This window comes from Schistocerca piceifrons, chromosome 4 (assembly GCF_021461385.2).
Source record: "Schistocerca piceifrons isolate TAMUIC-IGC-003096 chromosome 4, iqSchPice1.1, whole genome shotgun sequence".
Lineage (NCBI taxonomy): Eukaryota > Metazoa > Arthropoda > Insecta > Orthoptera > Acrididae > Schistocerca > Schistocerca piceifrons.
This window is the reverse complement of record NC_060141.1, coordinates 100405776-100428711: the sequence shown is the minus strand read 5'-3', so window position 1 is coordinate 100428711 and position 22936 is coordinate 100405776. Positions and strand designations below refer to the sequence as shown.

Here is a 22936-nt window from a genome sequence, read left to right as displayed (position 1 = left end):
AACCTGAAACGTTTCTATCATGTCAGGAGTAATACTAAATCAATATGTGTTGAATGTCAGTTAAATAACTTTAAGCATTTTCAAAATTTGGACTTTTTCTGTAAAAATCATTGGCGCAACAGAAAAGAGCTAGAGACTTAAAAATTTATATTTGGATTCCTTTTTCATAATTATTTAATACAAACAGTGTTCTAGATCTCACAAATAAAGATTTTAGTTGAAATTCATAATTTTCTGGCTTTTGTCTTAAAAATTAAGGAAGCAAGATAGATTAAGTAGGCGAATAAATAAGGCTAGGATGTTTAAATTTAAGTAGAATGGAGATTCGCTATAATCATAAAGATGTGACAAGTTTCAATTGAATAACTATAAAACTATGGCGATAGCGTATCTCCAAGGGGCAAGTTCAGAGCTCGTCTACTGCGTGTAGTGTAATTAAATTAATTCTCTCGCCCAAAATATTTTACTTAGCCACGTCAGACTGTTATTATGATTACTTACCTGTGTGCTGAATGCACATTTAAATTGAGAGCTTCATCTGCCATCAGCAAAGGAAGCAATGATTTATTCAATAACTTAAAAGTGGTGCATTACTAGCCCAGAGGCTAGTAGGGAGAGCCGATTTGATCAGGCGTTCCCTTAGCCGTCCGCACCGCGGCTTTATATATAAGAACGCTGCACGAGGAAGCAAGGCCCCAGTTCTCTCCAGACACTGGATAGCACACCATCTGCGTCGGGAGTCGCGTCGCGTCGGTATCATTGCTATAAACAGTCTCGGATGCCTTATTAAGTTACTCGGGATACGCGTAACCATGAAATCATTTTTGAGAGAAGTGTTAATTCTGGGACGACTTTAATTATCTATCTTCAGTTTACGTATGTCGTATTTTCACGTGCCGCCGCGGGACAGACATTCTACCATTATTTAGCGTGGCGTTTGATGAACATTATCATCAAATTATGGCGAGCATTCACTTAAACATTTAATTTGGACAGTTATAGTTGCATCAGCGCATTAGACTCTGAACTGCTCTGTTAGTCAGATTGTGTGGATTCTTTTTTTTTTTTTCATCTGTGACTTTCAGAATATAGAGAACGTTTTTTCCACGATCGTTTTTGATTATGAATCCCAGACAATCTCCTAACTCCTCAGAGCTTTAAGCTGTAGCTATAAGAGTATTTCTCAGATGAAGTGGGCACTAGGAATTCTAATTACAGGCTTCACGGTTTGCTAATCACTTTCTGGTTGCCAATATTGTAGTTAGAGAGCCAGTGTTGAGAACGGCAAAACAACAGCATAAATAATAAGAACATTTTTAAACAACATAATTTCACCAGTAGCCCCACATATGGTTAAAATGGCAGGGAATTGCATCTTTTCTACATTACAAACAAAACATTACAATTCAACATTTAATCCACCCGCCGCCCCACAAAGTGACCGCGACATGGCATTATACATATGAAGTACAATGAATGTAACATTCTGCTGTGGTGAGGACAACATTTCTAAGGTATTCTACCTGATCATCACAACTGAGGAAATGTTGTTCAGCGAAGATTGCCAGGGAGGAGTAAAGGCTTCAATCAGCATTCGATAGCTGCCAGTTGCGTTTACACATAGGTGGTGTAGGAGTCAGCAAACCAATAGCACACAGGAAATGGTCGCTCAAGTACGTGTCAGAGAGAATGGACAACTTGATACGACAGGCAGGTTGGGCAGTGCAGAACGAAAGGCCCAGACGGGAATAGGTGTGCATGGAGTCTGACATTAACGCAGGTCCTCCAGTGTTAAGGCAGATGAGGTTGAGTTGACTGAGGTCAGCCAAGAGGGCACCTCTTGGACAGGTTCTGGAAAAGCCCGAGGGGATGGTGTGCATTAAAGTCACTGAGCAGTGAAACAGGGTTAGATAGTTGACTAATAAGCTGAATGAAGTTTTCCGTGATGACACCGAATGATGGAGGGATGTGGACCATACAAGGAGAAAAGGTGAAGCAAGGAAAGAAAATACAGTCTGCATCAGCTTGCAGCTGGGTGTTCAGCAAGATGGTTTGATTACGAAAATCATTCCCGATGAGCAGCGTGAGATGGAATGCCGTCCTCGGGAAGAATGTCAAAGCGGGCCAGAAAGAACTGAGAGACGTCAAAGTGGTCACGAGGATGCAGTTTTGTTTCCTGGAGGCAGAAAACAAGTGGATGCTTTGATTCCAAGAGCAGCTGTAATTCCTCCATGTTGGATCTAATGCTGCGAACATTCTATTGGAGGAGTCTCATGACAGGGAAAGAGGAGAAGGGAAAAAATGAAGGGTTGTCCTAGTGGCTGTAGAGTGCCAGCCTTTAAAGACTCACTCCTACAGGTCACACAGGCTGGAGGACCTTTTCCTTGAGATCTACAGAGCCACCGGCATTCTCCCTGTCTTTGTTTGATTTCTTGAAGTCTTTCTGGTTGTCAGATGAAGTTTAAGATGTTTGTTGGCTGGAGGAATGTAGAAAGTCTTTGCAGGAATATTCCTCTGTCCCTTCCAGCCTGCCAGTCACGTATCAGGTGATTTCGCTACTGGAGGTGAAGATGTGGTGGCTTGTTGCACAGCTGTTGGAGGAGAAGAATGGGCTGCCACCATGACACTGGGTGGTTTTACAATTTGAGGTCACAAGTCTGTGTGGCTGTGTCCTTCATGGAGCAAGATGTAGCAAGAACAGTACTGTAAGTGCCAGTTGGTAAAAAAACAGGGTTTTTGAGTAGCCAACAACTTGCGAGCAACAGGGTAAGGCAATTTTTCCTTAACCCAGATCTCCTAGAAGGCACACTCATTGAGATACACTGGACATTCTCAGGATGAGGCTGTACGGTCGCAATTGCAATTGATACAGTGGGGAGGAGGCGGCACGCAATCGCCCTTGTCAGCATCCCTACCACTTGTAACACATCTGGTCATGTTTCGACAGGACATTCGAGTGTAGATGTAATGCTGACAGTGGTGGTAGTGCATTGGGTTAGGAATGTAAGGTCAGACTGTAATGACTTCATAGCCTTCTTTGATCTTTGATGGAAGCACTACTCTTCTATCAAACATGAGAAAAAGAATGTGTGTAGGCACTAAGATTGCATCAACCTTTTTAATTACTGAATGGGCTGCAGTGATGCCTTGTTGAGAGAGACAAGTTTAGGGTTTCTCCCTCAGTCAGAACATCAAGCAGCCTAGCATAAATAATAAAAAATAACAAATAATAAAAAATAATAATTAATAATAAAAAGTAAAAAATAAATAATAACAAATAGTGTAAATAATGCTCGATGGGGCTCAACATGAACACGATAGCCAGGGAGGAGCAAAGCTGCAAGCAGTTGCTGGGCTTGAGAATCGCAATTTGTCTCCAAAAGCAAAGTGCTATTATGTAAATGAGAGCAGGATTTTGCAGGGCCAGCAATTGCATCAACACCTTTCTGAATTATATGCGGATTAACTGTAGCAAAGGACTGACCTCCTTCAGTATGTGATACCATGAGAAACCAAGGTACAGCAGATACAGTCTTGGAATCTTTAGGCTCATTCTATTTACCGCTCATAGACATAGACCGAGACGGTGATCAGCTCATTGCAAGAAAATCCCCCCCCCCCCCCCCCCCCAAATTGCCAGTGTCTCCCATGGAATGCTCCCTCCAACTGGGGTTCCCATCAAAGGAGGGCTCACCTGCCATAGGTGATTGCTCACACCCCAGATCACACCTCCTGAGCTCCTGACAGATGGACCAACTGTCAGTTTGGGAAGGTAACAGCTCAGGCAATCACCCCTTCCTGGGCCTGATCTATACCAGGGGGTACCCGCGAACCCTACCTGTCGACCCAGGGCTGGCAATTACACGTTACCAAGTCATCTGTTGCATGTCAGATGCATGGGCCGGCCTTCAGGAGTGCACAGAGAGGAAGTAGAGACAAAGAGGAACCTCAAACACCAAAGCAGAGGAAGGACAGGAGATGTAGAATGAATGAATGAATGAATGAAAGAAAAAACGTTGGAGGACCCTTTCTGATGTCAGGCTACTAAAACTTCAGAGCACATTCCCAAAAATATCCCAGACATGTTCCCCAAGGGAGAGGAAAAAGAATAGCAAGAGGATAGAAAGGCAGCACAGAAGGGAAAAGGTGCAGGGAAAAGGTGCTGTAACTGTTGGGGACCTGTGTCAGCCAAGCATGAACTAACCAAAGATTGGTGAGCCAACTGGGGGGGGGGGGATATTTTGACAGTAGCACACCCTGCCATTTTCACTGCAAAACTGCGGCAAGTTAAGTGCTGTGTGAGCCATGGTAGCTTGTTGTAGTGTACTGATATCAATATGTTCTTATCTTTGGCTCTAAGATGTTGCCAGCAAGCACAGCTCCCTCTGGATTGACAGTCCCACTCATTCTGGGCTCAGTCGGCTGTTTATGTGATTCTGTGCACAAGCCTTGGGCAGCAAAAGCTCGCACTGTTCATCTTCTACATTGTTATTTCTTCCAATCACAGCCATGGCCTTTAATGTTGCTGTTTGAAGTTAAGTTGAAATTTTAGAGCAAATTTAGATTCATTCTAATTTTTAATTAAAAAAGGCCCACTTTTTATAAGCTTATTGCTTCTTTAAGTTATTTAAAAAAATTACTAGTAGTTGAGATCTCAACAGTCATTCTTATTTAATGTAAATTTTAATTATTTGAATATTATTGTGGAATCCTGTATGCCTAGCTACTATGTCCGTTTTATGATGTTTTAAACCTTTTGTTCTCCTCCTTTGGTCACTTTGTGTTTTAGTATGAGAACTTTTTGGCGGTGGCGTATTGTGTGGCCACAATTTTTTAATAAAAAATTTTTTATTGGTGTCTTCTGCTCATGAAGTTTTAGTAATTTTTATGGCTGTTTAAATTTGCCTTAAGTTTCTCTTTTACCTCATGGTCTGGCAAGCAGTGACTACGTACGAGTTATAACTGACATTTTCTGCCATCACTGACTATTGTTCAGTGTTAAAATTAACTGTTGTTTAATTAAATTCTTAATCGAGTTTAGGTTTAATGTACTACAGTATGTGCCAAAAAATCTGTATGTTATACCAGTGAATGAACTGTGCCAAATCCTTATTGGTTTAGCCCTTTCTAGTTTTCCCTCCAGGCCAAATTGAGAGGTCATATTTTAACATGTCACTGTGAAGCAAATTTAAAATCTTGGATTCCACAGAAAGATTATCAAACTACGAGGACTGTGGAGGACCGGTGTAGTGAGCAAAAGCAGCACACATGCTTAAAACAGCTGACAAATAAATGGTCATCCTATGGCATACAACAATATAGAGATTCTAGCACGCATTTCCAGCTATTGGGATAGTGTTATTAAGGAAGCTGTTCAAATTAAATTATAAAGTAACCTTATAAATAGAGATGGCGGTTTTGTTTGAATTCTGCATGAAATGCTGCTCTCTCATTTGCCAAAAACCAGAGGGGCAGAGCTTGTGCTACCTCACCCATTGATTATTAATTTCATTATCGATAATCTCTGATGAACCGTGGACCTTGCCATTGGTGGGGAGGCTAGGGTGTCTCAGCAATACAGAGAGCCGTACCGTAAGTGCAACCACAATGGAGAGGTATCTGTGACAGGCCAGACAAACCCGTGGTTCCTGAAGAGGGGCAGCAGCCCCTTCTGTAGTTGCAGGGGCAACAGTCTGGATGGTTGACTGATCTGGCTGTGTAACATTAACCTTGCTGTGCTGGTACTGCAAACAGCTGAAAGCAAGGGGGAACTACAGCCATAATATTTCCCGAGGGCATGCACCTTTACTGAATGGTTAAATGATGATGGCGTCCTCTTGGGTAAAACATTCTGGAGGTAAAACAGTCCCCCATTTGGATCTCCGGGCGGAGATTACTCAGGAGGATATCATTATCAAGAGAAACAAAACTGGTGTTCTGCAGATCAGAGTGTGAAATGTCATATCCCTTAATCAGGTAGGTAGGTTAGAAAATCTAAAAAGGGAAGTGGATAGGTTAAAGCTAGATATAGCGGGAATTAGTGAAGTTTGGTGGCAGGAGGAACAAGACTTCTGGTCAGGTGAATACAGGGTTATAAATACAAAATCAAACAGGGGTAACGCAGGAGTAGCTTTAATAATGAATAAAAAAATAGGAGCAAAGGTAAGCTACTACGAACAGCATAGATAAGTCATTATTGTAGCCAAGATAGACACGAAGCCCATGCCTACCGCAGCAGTACAAGTTTATATGCCAACTAGCTCCACACACAAAGAAGAGATTGAAGAAATGTTTCATGAGATAAAAGTAATTATTCAGATAGTGAAGGGAGATGAAAAGTTAATAATCATGAGTTACTGGAAATCGATGCTAGGAAAAGGAAGAGAAGAAAAATCAGTAGGTGAATATGGAATTGGGGAGGGGGGGGGGGGGGGGGGGGGGGGGGGGGTAAGGAACGAACAAGAAAGCTGCCTGGTAGAATTTTGCACTGAGAATACCTTAATCATAGCTAACACTGAGATATTCCTGGCTGTGGCTGCCAGTATTTTATCTTGCTAGAAGCTCGCCTTGATGCACCTTGATACACATGAAGTAGCATATGGTACAAAAGTGGAGTGAGGTACAAGCAGATGGTACAGTATGTACCGGAGAGTCCGCCAATTGTACTGAACTTGCTTCTGGTTGCTAGGCACATAAGGGTGTTAGGCGCAAAATACCTAACTTCTCTCATTTATTATTTATATACTTTCATTGTATTTCACACAGTTTTTAGTATGACAATCTCTCATGGTTACCCTACAAATCTACCATTTTTGTTTATTAAATTTCACTAGTTTTGAGGAACATAAGAGTAATGAATGCTTCAGACACCTTCAGGTCGTTTTGGCATGGCTGGGAGATGAAGTTCTTCAGCTGCGCTAGTCTCTCTGTTTTGGGTGATCTTCAGAGCTGGACATGTCTCAATCTACAGCGAAAGTTGTCAGAAAAGTTACCGCACTATTAAGAAAACTATCTTGAGTGTTGTAGAAGACAGTGTAAAAAACAGCATATATTAATGAGAGGTGTCACCCACCATCATCGTCAGTACTACAGAACTCGCACTCTGTAGATCAGAGACTAACCTAGCAAGTGGCATCCCACAAAAAAAGCACAAACTGGAAGGTTTCAGATAGATTATATAATGGTAAGACAGATTTAGGAACCAGGTTTTAAATTCAAAGTCACTTTCAGCTCTGACCAATATCTATTGGTTATGAACTGCAAAAAGGAGGGATTTAAGGAGATGGAACCTGTATAAACTGAAAGAACCAGGGGTTGAACAGAGTTTCAGAAAGAGCATTAGGGAACGATTGACAAGAAAAGGGGAATGAAATACAGTAGAAGAAGAATGGGTAGCTTTGAGAGATGAAATGACGAAGACAGTAGAGGATCAAGTAGGTGGGAAAAAAAAGGGCTGGTAGAAATCCTTGGGTAATAAAAGAGATATTGCAGTTAACTGATGAAAGGAGAAAATATTAAAATGCAGTAAATGAAGCAGGCAAAAAGGAATACAAACGTCTCAAAAATGAGATCGACAGGAAGTGCAAAATGGCTAAGCGGGGATGGCTAGAAGACAAATGTAGGGATGTAGAGGCATATATGACTAGGGGCAAGACAGATACTGCCTACAGGAAAATTAAAGAGACCTTTGGAGAAAAGAGAACCACTTGTGTGAATATCGAGAGCTCAGATGGAAAACCACTTCTAAGCCAAGAAGGGAAAGCAGAAAGGTGGAAGGAGTACATAGAGGATCTACACAAGGGTGACATACTTGAGGGTAATATTATGGAAATGGAGGAGGACGTAGATGAAGATGAAATCAGAGATAAGATACGGTGTGAAGAATTTGACAGAGCACTAAAAGACCTAAGTTGAAACAAGGCCCCGGGAGTAGACAATATTCCATTAGAACTACTGATAGCCTTGGGACAGCCAGACCTGACAAACTCTACCATATGGTGAGCAAGATGTATCAGACAGGCAAAATACCCTCAGACTTCAAGAAGAATATAATAAATCCAATCCCAAAGAGAGCAGATGTTGGCAGGTGTGAAAATTACCAAACTATTAGTTTAGGGTAAGTCACGGTTGCAAAATACTAACATAAAATCCAAGGAGAAGAAATAAAGACTTTGAGTTTTGCCTATGACATTGTAATTCTGTCAGAAACAGCAAAGGACGTGGAAGAGCAGTTGAATGGAATGGACAGTGTCTTGAAAGGACGAGGATAATGGAATGTAGTCGAATTAAATCAGGTGATGCTGAGGGAATTAGATTAGGAAATGAGACACTTAAAACAGTAAATGAGTTTTGCTATTTGGGAAGCAAAATAATTGATGATGGTCGAAGTAGAGAGGATATCTGGCAATGACAAGGAAAGCGTTTCTGAAGAAGAGAAATTTGTTAACATCGAGCATAGATGTAAGTGTCAGGAAGTCTTTTCTAAAAGTATCTGTATGGAGTATAGCCATGTATGGAAGTGAAACATTGACGATAAATAGTTTAGACAGGAAGAGAATAGAAGCTTTCAAAATGCGGTGCTACAGAAGAATGCTGAAGATTAGATGGGTAGATCACGTAACTAATGAAGATGTACTGAGCACAATTGGGTAGAGGAGGAATTTGTGGCACAACTTTACTAGCAGAAGGGATTAGTTGGTAGGACATGTCCTGAGGCATCAACGGATCACCAATTTAGTATTGGAGGGCAATGTGGAGGGTAAAAATCAATGAATTTACGAAGCAGACTCAGAAGGCTGTAGGTTGCAGTAGATAGTTGGAGATGAAGAAGTTTGCACAGAATAGGGTAGCATGGAGAGCTGCATCAAACCGGTCTGGATCGAAGAACACAACAACAACAACAAAAATCTCTGATGCTGGTTATCTTTGGTTTGTGATGGCACTAGTCTTTACAGAAAGAGAGAGAGAGAGAGAGAGAGAGAGAGAGAGAGAGGGTGACTCAGAGTGTGTGCGTGTGTGTGTGTGTGTGTGTGTGTGTTGTAGTGCCCCCAGAATTTCACGAAAAGCAGGGCGTAAGGATGAGCATGGGATACTGCACCCATTTATTGTTTGTACAGGCGAAATTGGAAGGGAGATAATTCGTCGGCGCTGGCAAGTGTTCAGCTCGACCTGCCAAGAATAATCAACTACGGCCCGGAAGCTCCATAGCCGGCTGCAAAGAGTAATGTGCTTTGTATTGTTGAAAAACAAATGGAGTGACTCAAGATAGTGACTGTTTACTAGACACTGAACTGCTGTTGAGAGTACATGGACTGGATGCGGATAGTCAGCCATGATAAAAGCTTATGTATTAATGTTGTTGTTGTGGTCTTCAGTCCTGAGACTGGTTTGATGCAGCTCTCCATGCTACTCTATCCCGTACAAGCTTCTTCATCTCCCAGTACCTATCGCAACCTACATCCTTCTGAATCTCCTTAGTGTATTCAGCTCTTGGTCTCCCTCTACGATTTTTACCCTCCATGCTGCTCCCCAATACTAAATTGGTGATCCCTTGATGCCTCAGAACATGTCCTACCAACTGATCCCTTCTTCTAGTCAAGTTGTGCCACAAACTTCTCTTCTCCCCAATCCTATTCAGTACTTCCTCATTAGTTATGTGATCTACCCAATCTTCAGCATTCTTCTGTAGCACCACATTTTGAAAGCTTCTATTCTCTTCTTGTCCAAACTATTTATCGTCCATGTTTCACTTCCATACATGGTTACACTCCATACAAATACTTTCAAAAATGACTTCCTGACACTTAAATCTATACTCGATGTTAATAAATTTCTCTTCTTCAGAAACGCTTTCCTTGCCATTGCCAGCCTACATTTTATATCCTCTCTACTTCGACCATCATCAGTTATTTTGCTCCCCAAATAGCAAAACTCCTTTACTACTTTAAGTGTCTCATTTCCTAATCTAATTCCCTCAGCATCTCCCGACTTAATTCGACTACATTCCATTATCCTCGTTTTGCTTTTGTTGATGTTCATCTTATATCCTCCTTTCAAGACACTATCGTTCAATTGCTCTTCCAAGTCCTTTGCTGTCTTTGACAGAATTACAACGTCATCGGCGAACCTCAAAGTTTTTATTTCTTCTCCGTGGATTTTAATACCTACTCCGAATTTTTCTGTTGTTTCCTTCACTGCTTGCTCAATATACAGATTGAATAACATCGGGGCGAGACTAGAACCCTGTCTCACTCCCTTCCCAACTGCTTCTTCCTTTTCATACCCCTCGACCCTTATAACTGCCATCTGGTTGCTGTACAAATCGTAAATAGCCTTTTGCTCCTTGTATTTTACCCCTGCCACCTTCAGAATTTGAAAGAGAGTATTCCAGTCAACATTGTCAAAAGCTTTCTCTAAGTCTACAAATGCTAGAAACGTAGGTTTGCCTTTCTTTAATCTAGCTTCTAAGATAAGTCGTAGGGTCAGTATTGCCTCACGTGTTCCAACATTTCTATGAAATCCAAACTGATCTTCCCCGAGGTCAGCTCCTACTAGTTTTTCCATTCATCAGTAAAGAATTCGCGTTAGTATTTTGCAGCTGTGACTTATTAAACTGATAGTTCGGTAATTTTCACATCTGTCAACACCTGCTTTCTTTGGGATTGAAATTATTATATTCTTCTAGAAGTCTGAGGGTATTTCGCCTGTTTCATACATCTTGCTCACCAGATGGTAGAGTTTTGTCAGGACTGGCTCTCCCAAGGCCGTCAGTAGTTCCAATGGAATGCTGTCTACTCCGGGGGCCTTGTTTCGACTCAGGTCTTTCAGTGCTCTGTCAAACTCTTCACGCAGTATCGTATCTCCCATTTCATCTTCATCTACATCCTCTTCCATTTCCATAATATTGTACTCAAGTACATCGCCCTTGTATAGACCCTCTATATACTACTTCCACCTTTCTGCTTTCCCTTCTTTGCTTAGAACTGGGTTTCCGTATGAGCTGTTGATACTCATGCAAGTGGTTCTCTTATCTCCAAAGGTCTCTTTAATTTTCCTGTAGGCAGTATCTATCTTACCCCTAGTGATACTCGCTTCTACACCCTTACATTTGTCCTCTAGCCATCCCTGCTTAGCTATTTTGCACTTCCTGTCGATCTCATTTTTGAGACGTTTGTATTCCTTATTGCCTGATTCATTTACTGCATTTTTATATTTTCTCCTTTCATCAATTAAATTCAATACATCTTCTGTTACCCAAGGATTTCTACTAGCCCTCGTCTTTTTACCTACTTGTTCCTCTGCTGCTTTCACTACTTCATCCCTCAGAGCTACCCATTCTTCTTCTACCTTACTTCTTTCTTCCATTCCTGTCAATTGTTTGCTTATCCTCTCCCTGAAACTCTGTGCAACCCCTGGTTTAGTCAGTTTATCCTAGTCCCATCTCCTTAAATTCCCACCTTTTTGCAGTTTCTTCAGTTTTAATCTACAGTTCATAACCAATAGATTGTGGTCAGAGTTCACATCTGCCCCTGAAAATGTCTTACAATTTAAAACCTGCTTCCTAAATCTCTGTCTTACCATTATATAATCTATCTGATACCTCCTAGTATCTCCAGGATTCTTATATGTATACAACCTTCTTTCATGATTCTTGAACCAAGTGTTAGCTATGATAAAGTTATGCTCTGTGCAAAACTCTACCAGCCGGCTTCCTCTTTCATTTCTTATCCCCAATCCCTATTCACCTACTATGTTTCCTTCTCTCCCTTTTCCTACTCTCGAATTCCAGTCACCCATGACTATTAAATTTTTGTCTCCCTTCACTACCTGAATAATTTCTTTTATTTCATCATACATTTCTTCAATTTCTTCGTCATCTGCAGAGCTAATTGGCATATAAACTTGTACTACTGTAGTAGGCGTGGGCTTCATATCTATCTTTTCCACAATAATGCATTCACTACGCTGTTTGTAGTAGCTTACCTGCACTCCTAGTTTCCTATTCACTATTAAACCTACTCCTGCATTACCCCTATTTGATTTTGTGTTTATAACCCTGTAGTCACCTGACCAGAAGTCTTGTGTTCAAAAATGTGTGATTAACTGATCCTTGGTTTCCGGTAATGTGTGGGCTTACGTCATAAAGTTTAGTTTTTTTTTTTTTTACAAAATGGAAATAAATATGTTCTGGTGCATTTAATGGTTTTCCAAGAGTACCGTATTTTTTAAATAAGAAGAGAGAGAGCGAGAGAGTGAAAATTTCTCCTTCCTAGCAGTGAAATCTTCGGAGAAGCGTCCGGTGCTAGCAGAAGACAACGGTGCTGCAAGAAAGCAGAACTAGCATTCTTCAACAAGTAAGTCTACAAAAACGCTAAACATTACACCAGGCCACCGCATGAATGTGGCGACTGTAAAGAAAGGACCTGAGAAAGAAGCGCAAATATAATAAGAAAAAGAAAAAAACAGTTGGGAGTTGCCATAGCAACCGATAACAGCGAGGCTGAAGAAGGATTCCACGATACTTATCCAGAAATATCGTGTTGATAAATGGTGAAATGATTAAGGGAATCAAGAAAATCACACAAAGCTGCAGTTAGTCTCAAATTGCCGCCGCCACTGCCGCCGTCTACCGACGCCGACGCACACCAACGCCGATGCTGCCGTACACCAACGCTGACGCAGCCGTCCACAAAAGCCAACGCCATCGTCCACCTACGCCGACGCCAACGTCCATCGACGCTGACGCCGCCGTACACCGGTGCCGTCGCCGCCTTCCACCGACGCCGGGTGAGCTACTACTGACCTTTGATTGCTCGTGAAGTGTGGGGGGTTGTGGAAATAAGCAAGTGTACTTTTAATGATAACTAGATTAAAGGCAAAACAAAACACAATGGAGAAGGAACATGAATCCGTAGAGTCTGTTGGAGCTATGGGAATTGAAAAACAGGGGCCAGATTTAGGCGAATTAATGAGGTTTATCAAAGTGTAGTTTGAATCACAAAACTAGAGGCTCAAGTTAATATCCTAAGTAATCAGATGCAAGAATGGAAAAAAGAATTGAAAAAAGAATTGTCCGATTCCCTCAGTGAACAGACAAGTATTTTATTTAAGGATGTAGGACAAAGAAATGAAGCTAAACTAAAAGGGTTAGTTCGAAAATTAGAATATGATGTAGACTGTAAATATAGTAATTTGGAAACACAAGTTAACGAAAAATACAACTCTTTGAAAAATGTATGTAATGTTACATTTAATGTGGTCGAACAAGAATTAACTGTGCTAAAAACCAATTTCCAGAAACAAGATAAGTGGTCCCCTTAGTACAGGCACAAATTTCAGGGGCAAATCACGGGTGGAAACCGTAGAGCAGAACTTCAAAGAAAAGTTCATGACTGCAGAGCTTATAAATTTGAATGGCTTAGAAAAACAAAGTAGAAGAATTAATAGGACAAAAGGTTGAAGAGAAACTAAGTGTTGATATCTCTTCGCCTATAGTAACTTCCGATTTAGATAACACCAAGAAAGACTTAGAAACGTTGAGGAAAGAATTCAAGCTTATGCAGGAGAAACTTTCTGATAATGGACCTCAGTTTACCAGGCATGAAGTTAAGGAAGTTTTAGCCTGGGAAAATATATGACACATTTTAATACCCAACTATAATCTATCTTCGAACCCTTGTGAAAGAGTAATGAAAGAGATTGGTAGGTTGTGCCGCACTTATTGCCACGACACTCATACCTCATTGGCGGAAATAATTAAATATTTTGAGCTTATTCTAAACAAACTACCGCATTTGTCTACAGGAATGACACCCGTAGAAGTCGTTGGCAAGCCATTTATAGGAGAACCTCTAATTAAGTGTTTTATGTGGCCGGAGCAAAAAACTACTGATCACCAAGCCATTCAGGAAAGAGTTGGTAGAAACTTACATAGGAGCACCCAACAAAGGGTAGATAAAAGCAATACAACCTCAACTGACCCAGAATACCATGTAGATGACTTAGTAAAACAACACCTTCGAAGTTCAGCACTGAAAAAAGAAATACACAATTTTTTTCTGAAGTACGTAGGACCTTATCGTATTCAATCAATAGTACACCAAAAAACCCTATATTTAGTAGATCCTGTGATGGGAGAGGAAAAGGGAATGTATAATGTTAAAGGATATAAAATGATATGTACAAAACCCCCAGGGATGTTGATGTTCTGTGTCAACGGGCGGAGTGACGTCCGCCAGTTCCCGAGTTGGGTTTGGTGTTGCTTCCACATTAGTTTTCCTACACCGAACTCCCTTCAAATCTTCGACTATCCTGTAACCTATTTATAGCCCTTAAGCTATCCTATCATATTAGTATTAAAAGAGACCAATTATGACTACACGATTATGACTAATTTAAGGAGTCACAATAAACAGTAACCTCTAAGCATGAGATAATACTAACAGGGTAACATTCTAACAGGAGATATAATATGATGGCACTGTTTAGGAAGAATGATACCTAGATGACATGAACTGAACATGTGTATGAAATATAGAGGAAGTGATTAACTGAATAACTATTTGATTATAGTGTATATAATTTCTATTTTTATAGAATGTTTTATATTTTTTGTAAAGTGTGATGTGATTGGGGAGAGTTTATATCTAATTTTGAAAGGGGTGGGTAGCATAGGCACAGAAACGACCTACACACCACGCCCTTCATACAAACCTCACAAACAAGTGTGACTGGTTCATCATCATTTGCCGTTCCATAGGAGTTGCTAAGATCTTTTCTTCTGGGACTTCAAAGGAGACGGTGAGAATGTCCGTTCTGCAGGAGACGTCGAACATTACACCTCCCCCAGCTTCTCACTTAAGTGCCGGCGAAGTGGTGATCCTGGGGAACGGGGGGGTGGGAAGGATTTCCTGTATTTGGGGCTGTCTTCTTTCTTTCTTCGATCTTAGCAACCAATTCTTTTATTTCCTTTCTTACTTCTCTTAAGAGTACCAATCTATCTTTCCCTCTGTCCACATTCATATACTTCTATCGCTGAAGTCCTTCTCTTTTCAGTGATTTCTACAAATCTTCAACTAAGAACCTTAGTGGGCCGAAGAATCAGGACGCACGATCACACTTCCACACTCAAATGATTAAATACAAAGACGCAGACAAGTAATACACAGGGAGCTGTAACAACCGTCTTAGATAAGGGGGGAGGTAGTGCTCAGGAAAGGCTTGAGCACATGCGCTAAGTAATGACGGTTGCACATCTCAAATGAAATGGTATAGTAAGCTTAAGCTAAAGGAACAAGGGGGGACGAAGTGTATATCCACCTGTGTTCATAGCTATAGTAGTACAAAGTAATATGAATGGAGATAAAAAGAAATAGATATTAAGCCAGAGGTATTGAGTCAAATAAGTTTCTGATGAATAATAGGATTGTGCAGACCGAATAGCCCGATGAAAAGAAATAAAGTTACAACCATGGACGAAACATATTTAGTTATTAAGGCTATATAAGTGAGCTGTAAGCAATGAACAAGCAAAGAATTTAAGCAGGTAGGCTGAAGGACTCAGGAGGAGGAAAGGAGAGGTAGATAGAAATTTTACCACGAAATATTAAATAAAATAGTGTGCACAGGAGTACGAAAGGGGCAAGAGTATGAATCATTGTTAGAGAAGATAGGGAGGGCGCATCCGATATAGATGACATGAGAGAAAGAGAGGCAGGTAGGCAGACCCAGAGGAGGCTGACCTATACTGTGCGGGCAGGGGCACCAAAACGGGGATTGACCTGTACCATAGTTTTGTATAAATGGAAGGGGCATACCTACCCAAGGATGAGGAAGAAGATGTTGCCATAGTATCAACCCTTACATAGATTGGAACCCGAAGGGAAAGGGTGGTATAATGACCTGAGATTGTAGTGGAAAGTTTCTCCTGGTAAATTTGAATTCTAAAATTTTTTTAATAGAAAAGACGAGTCCTGCACGAGGAGATAGAAAAGAGAGAAAACCCCCAGTATAAATAATTTTTTTCAGACCCGGAAAACCAGTGGTTATCATTGCAACAGCTTCTAAAAAAAGAAAAAAAAGTAAAGACTCGACTCAGAATAATGCCTGAACTTTGAAACTGGCTAAGGGGAGGGATTTATTTTGGCCCAATCCTGGAAGCAAGACTAGATAAATCTGTTGGAAATAGATAATACTTGTTGTACTATTAGTTTATCACACTACGATATCTATGAATGATATTACCAACAGCTTAATGAAATACTGGAGATGGAAGAGAGTTTTTGTACCTAATGTTTTTATGTAGTACAAAGTAACAAGATAAGTGTTAAGAAAAGAAATTATTATAATATATGTTGTGTGCAAAATAACGAGTGTTCGAGCTAAGGGGAGGGATATGTAGTGCCCCCAGAATTTTACAAAAGTCTGGAGCGACTTGTGTTCCAGCCGTTTCGAACACACGTTATTTTAAAGCAGGGCATAAGGATGAGCATGGGATACTGCACCCATTTATTGGTTGTGCAGGCGAAACTGGAAGGGAGATAATTCGTCGGCGCTGGCAAGTGTTCAGCGCGACCTGCCAAGAATAATCAAATATGGCCAGGAAGCTCCATGGCCAGCTGCAAAGAGTAATGTAGCTTTGTATTGCTGAAAAACAAATGGAGTGACTCAAGATAGTGACTGTTTAGTAGACATTGAACTGCTGTTGAGAGTACATGGACTGGACGTGGATAGCCAGCCATGATAAAAGCTTGTGTATTAATTGTGTTCAAAAATGTGTAATTAACTGATCCTGGGTGCCCAGTAATGTGTGGGCTTACGTCATAAAGTTTGGTTGCATTGAATGATATTCCAAGAGTAGCTATTTTTTAAAAAAGAAGAGAGAGAGCGAGATTCTTCAGCAAGTAAGTCCACGAAAACGCTTAACATTACGCTGGGCCACCGCAGAGAGTGAGTGAGTGTGTGTGTGTGTGTGTGTGTGTGTGTGTGTGTGTGTGTGTGTTATCTTTATGGAGTTTCTGTGGAAACCACGGTTTTAAATTCACAGCACTTACTTGCTGCAGTTTTGCCTTTAAACTGGCAGAGTATGCTCCAGTGAAATATCGGCAGTTGTCTATGACATTATCTGGCTGCATTCCCGTAAGTTATTTGAACATTATATATGTCGGGAGAAAATAAGGTCTCACATTGTGTCCTTTGGCTTATCAGGGAACACAAACATTTCTCTAAAATTCATTGTTTGTTATCTTCTCCCAATGAAACTATGGCTAATGTAACATCAGCTATGCTCAAATTTTTGCATTGCAACAAGAAACCTAAGCAGCCATACATCCCCTAGAGGGAAGCTCTCAAAGCACTGTCACACAAATGTCTCTTTGTATGCTTCACAACAATGTCGCCATTCCAAAGATATGATGTGGACATCTACAGGAGTTGTATTTGTTGTACTGTGTACAATAAAGAACTGTATTGCAGGATAAAAACTGCATGTTGATATCTAGCCCAGAGTTATTTCTTTTGATAAACCATTTCTCTGAACTGCAAGGTTAAACCAGTCTATAAAGTGAAATGAACAAATGAACTGGATATCACAGATGGCAATTCAAGCCGCCAGTAGAACTTGAAGGGAATTTCATGTTTCATAAATGCTGTGGAGGAAATTATCTGAGAACAATGGTTTGCAAAATGTAGATTATGTATTCAATAACTTCAAAATACCACAGTAACATAATCTGTTATTTCTTCAGTCCCTTTGATTTGTCATGGACACAACTTTCTGGAAAATAATATTTCGGACAAACCAGAAATTAAATGATTATTTAATTTTGATAAGTTATGTAACACACTGTTTCTGGAAGACAAATATTATATTCACGAGAATACACTAAATGTTGCAGGTTGATAAAAAAACAAGTAACAAGCAGTCGAAGTGTTACAGTAACACTGTAATCACGTTATTTGCTGCCACAACCCCTCAATATTGATAAGATTCTATCATATTTCAGCAACCTTTCCTAAAGCTAAGGCTGTCATTCTTGTGTATTATGGCACACCTGGAAAGCTACTTATTACTAATAAGGGTGATGTGCTTTTTTATGCTATAAAGTGATCCTCCATTAATCTGGTTTATATCCAACAAATCTTGTTACTGCCCAATTCTCTACTATTGTCACCAAGTATGGTTAAACATTGCCTATGTCTGTAGATATGAATACCAACCACATCAAAATTAGAATCTGACAACTCTAGTCAAAAATCCTGAGAGTGCAAGGCAGCTATAGGTCATAATACTGTATTTTATTGCTCAACACCAGCCATTATATATAAATACCTTAAATGCTGCAAATGGGAACATTACTTGCTTGTTATCTTAAAGAATGCAGCTTATATGATGGTAATTACTTCCTCGCGATCATATGCCACACAGGAAATCTGACAGTTTCTAATCTACTTGGCTGAAATATAAAAACTTTTTATGGGACCACCTGTGTTAACCACAGTTAACCTCTCTTACAGCAATATGTAAATTGAATGACTGCTGTTATTTCCATTCGTTATTGTAAATATCTTATCAACACTGCAACAGACATAAGAAGAAAGTGTTGTGTAAAATAGCTTACATTCCAGTGAAAAGACTCCTTCAATTTTGGTGCTAAGTTTTCATTATACAATTTTTCTGCTTGGAGGAGGTATTTTGCTGTTTTGTCACGTACAAACTTTTTCCGTTGTGAGTCTGGGTCATCTGTAAAAAAAAAGATCACCAAGCATGTTGAACAGATAAAGACAGTTAATGAATGCACACCTGAAATCAACAAATCTGATAAAATATATTTTCCCATTAACTACATTCATATGACATCGGACTCAGGGTTATACTGATTAGGTCAAAAATGTTCATTTTGTCTGGGACCATGCAAAAAATAAATGTGATCTTTTTCATTGTGGATAAATTTAGTTAAGATGATGTGACAAACACAAAATAAAAAGAAGACTTACAAAAACTAGTTTAACTCTTCATCAGGAGCAGTATTAGCAGCATTTTACATCCATTTCTGGATAAAGACCTCCTCTAGACTTGACCATGCATTGTGCTTTTTAACTACACACACCTATATTGCTCCTGCGCATTTTCCAATGTCATCCATCCAACTTCCACTGGGTCAACATTTCAGTCTTTATCTTGAAATCCAGTACATAACATCCTAGGTCCATCTACCACCCATTCACTTAGCAATATATCCTGCTGACCTACACTTCATTTTCATTAAGGTCCTAAGTATACGTACTACTACAGTCTGTTCCAGGATCCATTTGTTTCATTTCTTGTACTTCCCATAATTTTCAACATGAATCTTTCCATCTGTTACTAAGCAACCCTCAATTATTGAATGGCTTTTGCGTTAAAAGTGTTTCACAGTTGGTCATACAAGCAGATTGTAGGCTTTCCTTTTTACATACTTTAGTTGTTTTGTTTTGAAAGTCTCATTTAGTTTACCAAAAGCAGTCCAGGCCATTTTTATTCTTTTGTTTGTTTCTTTTGCTGTCCATCCACTTGTCTTAAATTGCTCTAATTACAACACTTGTGAACTGGTTCTATGACTTCTTTATTACAAGGTGCAACATTCTTTTCGATGTGTTATTGTACATTATTTTAGTCTTATTATGACTGATTTTCAAGCTTACATTCAAATCTGTTGAATACAGTTGTTCTATACATGTTGAAATTCATCTCTATTAGCAGCAAACTGTAAATCAGCAGTAAAACAAAGAAGTGCCACTTATGTTCCATTAATGTCTATTCCCCATTCACTCTCCCAGAACAAACACTATAATGCTAAGGATAGTTTCAAATGCTGTAGCACTGATTTCACACATTCTTTAGTATACTAACAAAGATTGAGTCAAGGTCTTTTAAGGATTGTTAATAAAGTTTCAATGAAAGTCATAAGTTTTCTCAAAATATGTGAATGCCACTTCGATGGTAGGCAATGAAAAACTCATAATTCCACCTGTCTCTGGAAATCTCTAATTACAGTGACTCCATTATCAAAGAGAGACCTGAAAGTGCTTTGATTTCTCAAATTTGACAATAACTAGGCTTCTACTATATAGTTACAAATGTACTAACATTATCTGTATCACTTTATATATTTTTTAAGAAACCATTTTTGCTTCCACTGTAAAATTTAACAAAATGGAATTACAAGATTTCCACTGCCTACCATTGACTTCCTGCTCCATTCCACAATTTCATTTATGGCTGTAAATTGTCGATTGTAGATTGGCACAACCATAAGACACACACACACACACACACACACACACACACACACACACACACACACACGTACACCTCACGCGCACATGATGCCATCTCCAGCAGCTCAGATCAGAACCAAACTGTCACGTAGAACTGAAGCAGCAATCTGGAGGGTGTGGGAAATGGGAAGGGATAGCAGGGTAGGGGTGGGGGAGAGAGAGAGAGAGAAGAGCACTGTCTGGTGAAGTGTGCACGGACTAGGTAGCCAACAGGCACCTGTTGGCTGTCTAATCTCTGCATGCTCCACTGGACCGCAATCTTCTCTCGCCCCACCCATACCCTGCTATACATTCCCTACCCCTCCCAGATTGCTGCTTTCATTTTATGTGATAGCTGCATTGCAGTCTGAGCTGCTGGAGATGGCAGTCGTGTGTGTGAGGTGTGCTTACTTGTGGGAATAAATGTGTGTGTTTTTTCTTTTCTGATGAAGCCTTGGTCACAAGCTAATTTGTGGCTTTTTGTTGTGCCTATCTGCAACTGAAAGTGTCATCTTTATGGTAAGCAGCAGTCTACCTTTTCCTTATATTGCTAATATTCCAACCTGGAGTTTCCATTGTTTAAATTGACAATTGTGCTATATTCACTTCTAATGTCAGTTTAAAAACTCATATTTTAATGAGTGTACCTTTTACAATAAGGAAAGGAGTGAATAGTAGTTTGTCTCTCATCTTTCTCCATTCTTGGGAAGCAGAGCAGTTAAAAAATAATTCCAATTTTGAGTAACTGTCTTCTTTTGCAAACATTCTTTAAACCATTGTGCAAGTTTCTTTTGTAACATTTTTACACCATGATTAACCATTTCCATTCAGTAATCATCTGTACAGCATTTGCGGTCTTCATACCTCAAATGGCTTTGCACTCCTTATCTAGTATTACTAGGATTGTAATTATTTTCACTGTCAACTGACAGTGTTTATGACTCATATGTTAAGTTATAGCAACATCTAAATAAATTGTGGAGTGTTGGTACAATTTTCTATCTGTTGTTATTGTTCCACCTACCATCTTAATAGATAAACCGTAGTTTCTATCTGACTTAAATTTCAGTTTTGTTTTCGTCATAATTTTATTGTTTTTTGATTGTTTCCCATCACCAAATTTTTATTGTATCTTCTCACATCCCCACAAAGATATTTTGAATAGCTTTGTTTAATTCATTGTGTTCTGTCAAGTGTATATGAGTATTACTAACTGTAAGTATTATTATAACAAAAGTAAAAATCAGTGTCAAAGGAATCTCTCATAGAATGTTTAGAACAATTCTGTAAAGATATTTCTCACAAATAATATACAAACAATGAAAAAACAGAAGCAAACTTGGAACAAAACTCACTATTACATGGAATTTTGTGAACAAATTGTTTCACAAAATTTCAGACAGAGAAACATGACAACATAGAATCAATAGACACGAATGGAAAGGCAAAAAAAAAGAGACAGGATAACATTTATAACACATTCAGTACAGTAGAATAAGCTGTCATAATTGAAAGATTTCTGAGTTGAATTTCAAAAAGTAAGAGGTATGGTAATTTAACCATTGAGGTCAATATGTCCCTACAAGCATAATAGAAATGTGTATCTCACTTGTTTACAAAATTATTTTCAAAACATACAAGATTCTCCCTCTTAACAGGGGGACCTTCCGATCTCAGAAATTCAGTTCAGTATGAGACTTCATAAATCAGTAGTAAACTTCAAGGGCGTTCACTCATAGATGTCTTAAAGCACACTATCCAGAAAATTCTGAAAAAAAGGGCTCTAAGTTTCAAATGTATTTCATACACACTTCAAATATGGATCATAAGCAGCAAGATGGCAGATAAGTCAAGTAGCTCAACCAGTAGTGTGCTAGACTGTCATATGGCTGATCTTGTTTGATTCTAGCTACCTACCAGAACAGTTTCATTATGTTGTATTAATTGTTTTAAAAATTATTACAACTGTTAAATAAAGTTAATGATCAAAATTATTATCAATTAAATCATAAATAATTTCATTTTGTTCATGACAAGGTTGTCACAGTTACTTAAAATGTGAATTACCCTCATCAATATTTTCCTTTTAAAAAGTTGAACAGTTTCAAATGTATTTTTAATGGAGGTAAATTAATTCCCACTGTCACAAAATTCTGGGTGGAGTTTCAGTTATACATATATACATATTTTTTACAATATCATGTTAATTTGTCAATTTTGTATTTTATGTGCAGGCACCAGAATGATAACTGTCATAAAAACAATGAAAACAAAAAGTATTTTGGCACTTGCACAATTTATGAAGGATGAATGTTTGTAGGAACAACCCTTTTTTTTAAGATCTGTTGAAAACTATACTTCGTTAACATTCTTGAAAATTTATGTTTCATTAGAAATCATGGAAGCATATAAGGCATATCGGATCATTTCCTTAAAAATTGACAGTGGCAGCTTATGATGGACTATTGATTGTATTTTTATAGTTTTGCAAGAATTTATTTCTCTATTATTTTCAGTAGGGTAAGTGCAATTTTGTATACGAATTATCAGATTTTTTACTTGTCTATAAAAACAGACATCACATGTTTGAACAAGTGGAGTACATTTTGGAGGAATCACTAATTGTAAATGTTAGTGATTT

At 39.1% G+C, this 22936-nt stretch overlaps 1 protein-coding gene across 2 annotated transcripts in view; it reads right to left on the bottom strand.

Annotated features, from left to right (window-relative positions):
* Window positions 1-22936, bottom strand: part of LOC124795149 (ribosomal protein S6 kinase delta-1) — a 191715-nt gene that overhangs the window by 95016 nt on the left and 73763 nt on the right. For both annotated transcript variants that reach the window (XM_047259032.1, XM_047259033.1), the window contains exon 7: window positions 18618-18739. In XM_047259032.1, coding sequence (XP_047114988.1) covers window positions 18618-18739 — 122 coding nt within the window. The remainder of the gene's footprint in view (window positions 1-18617; window positions 18740-22936) is intronic.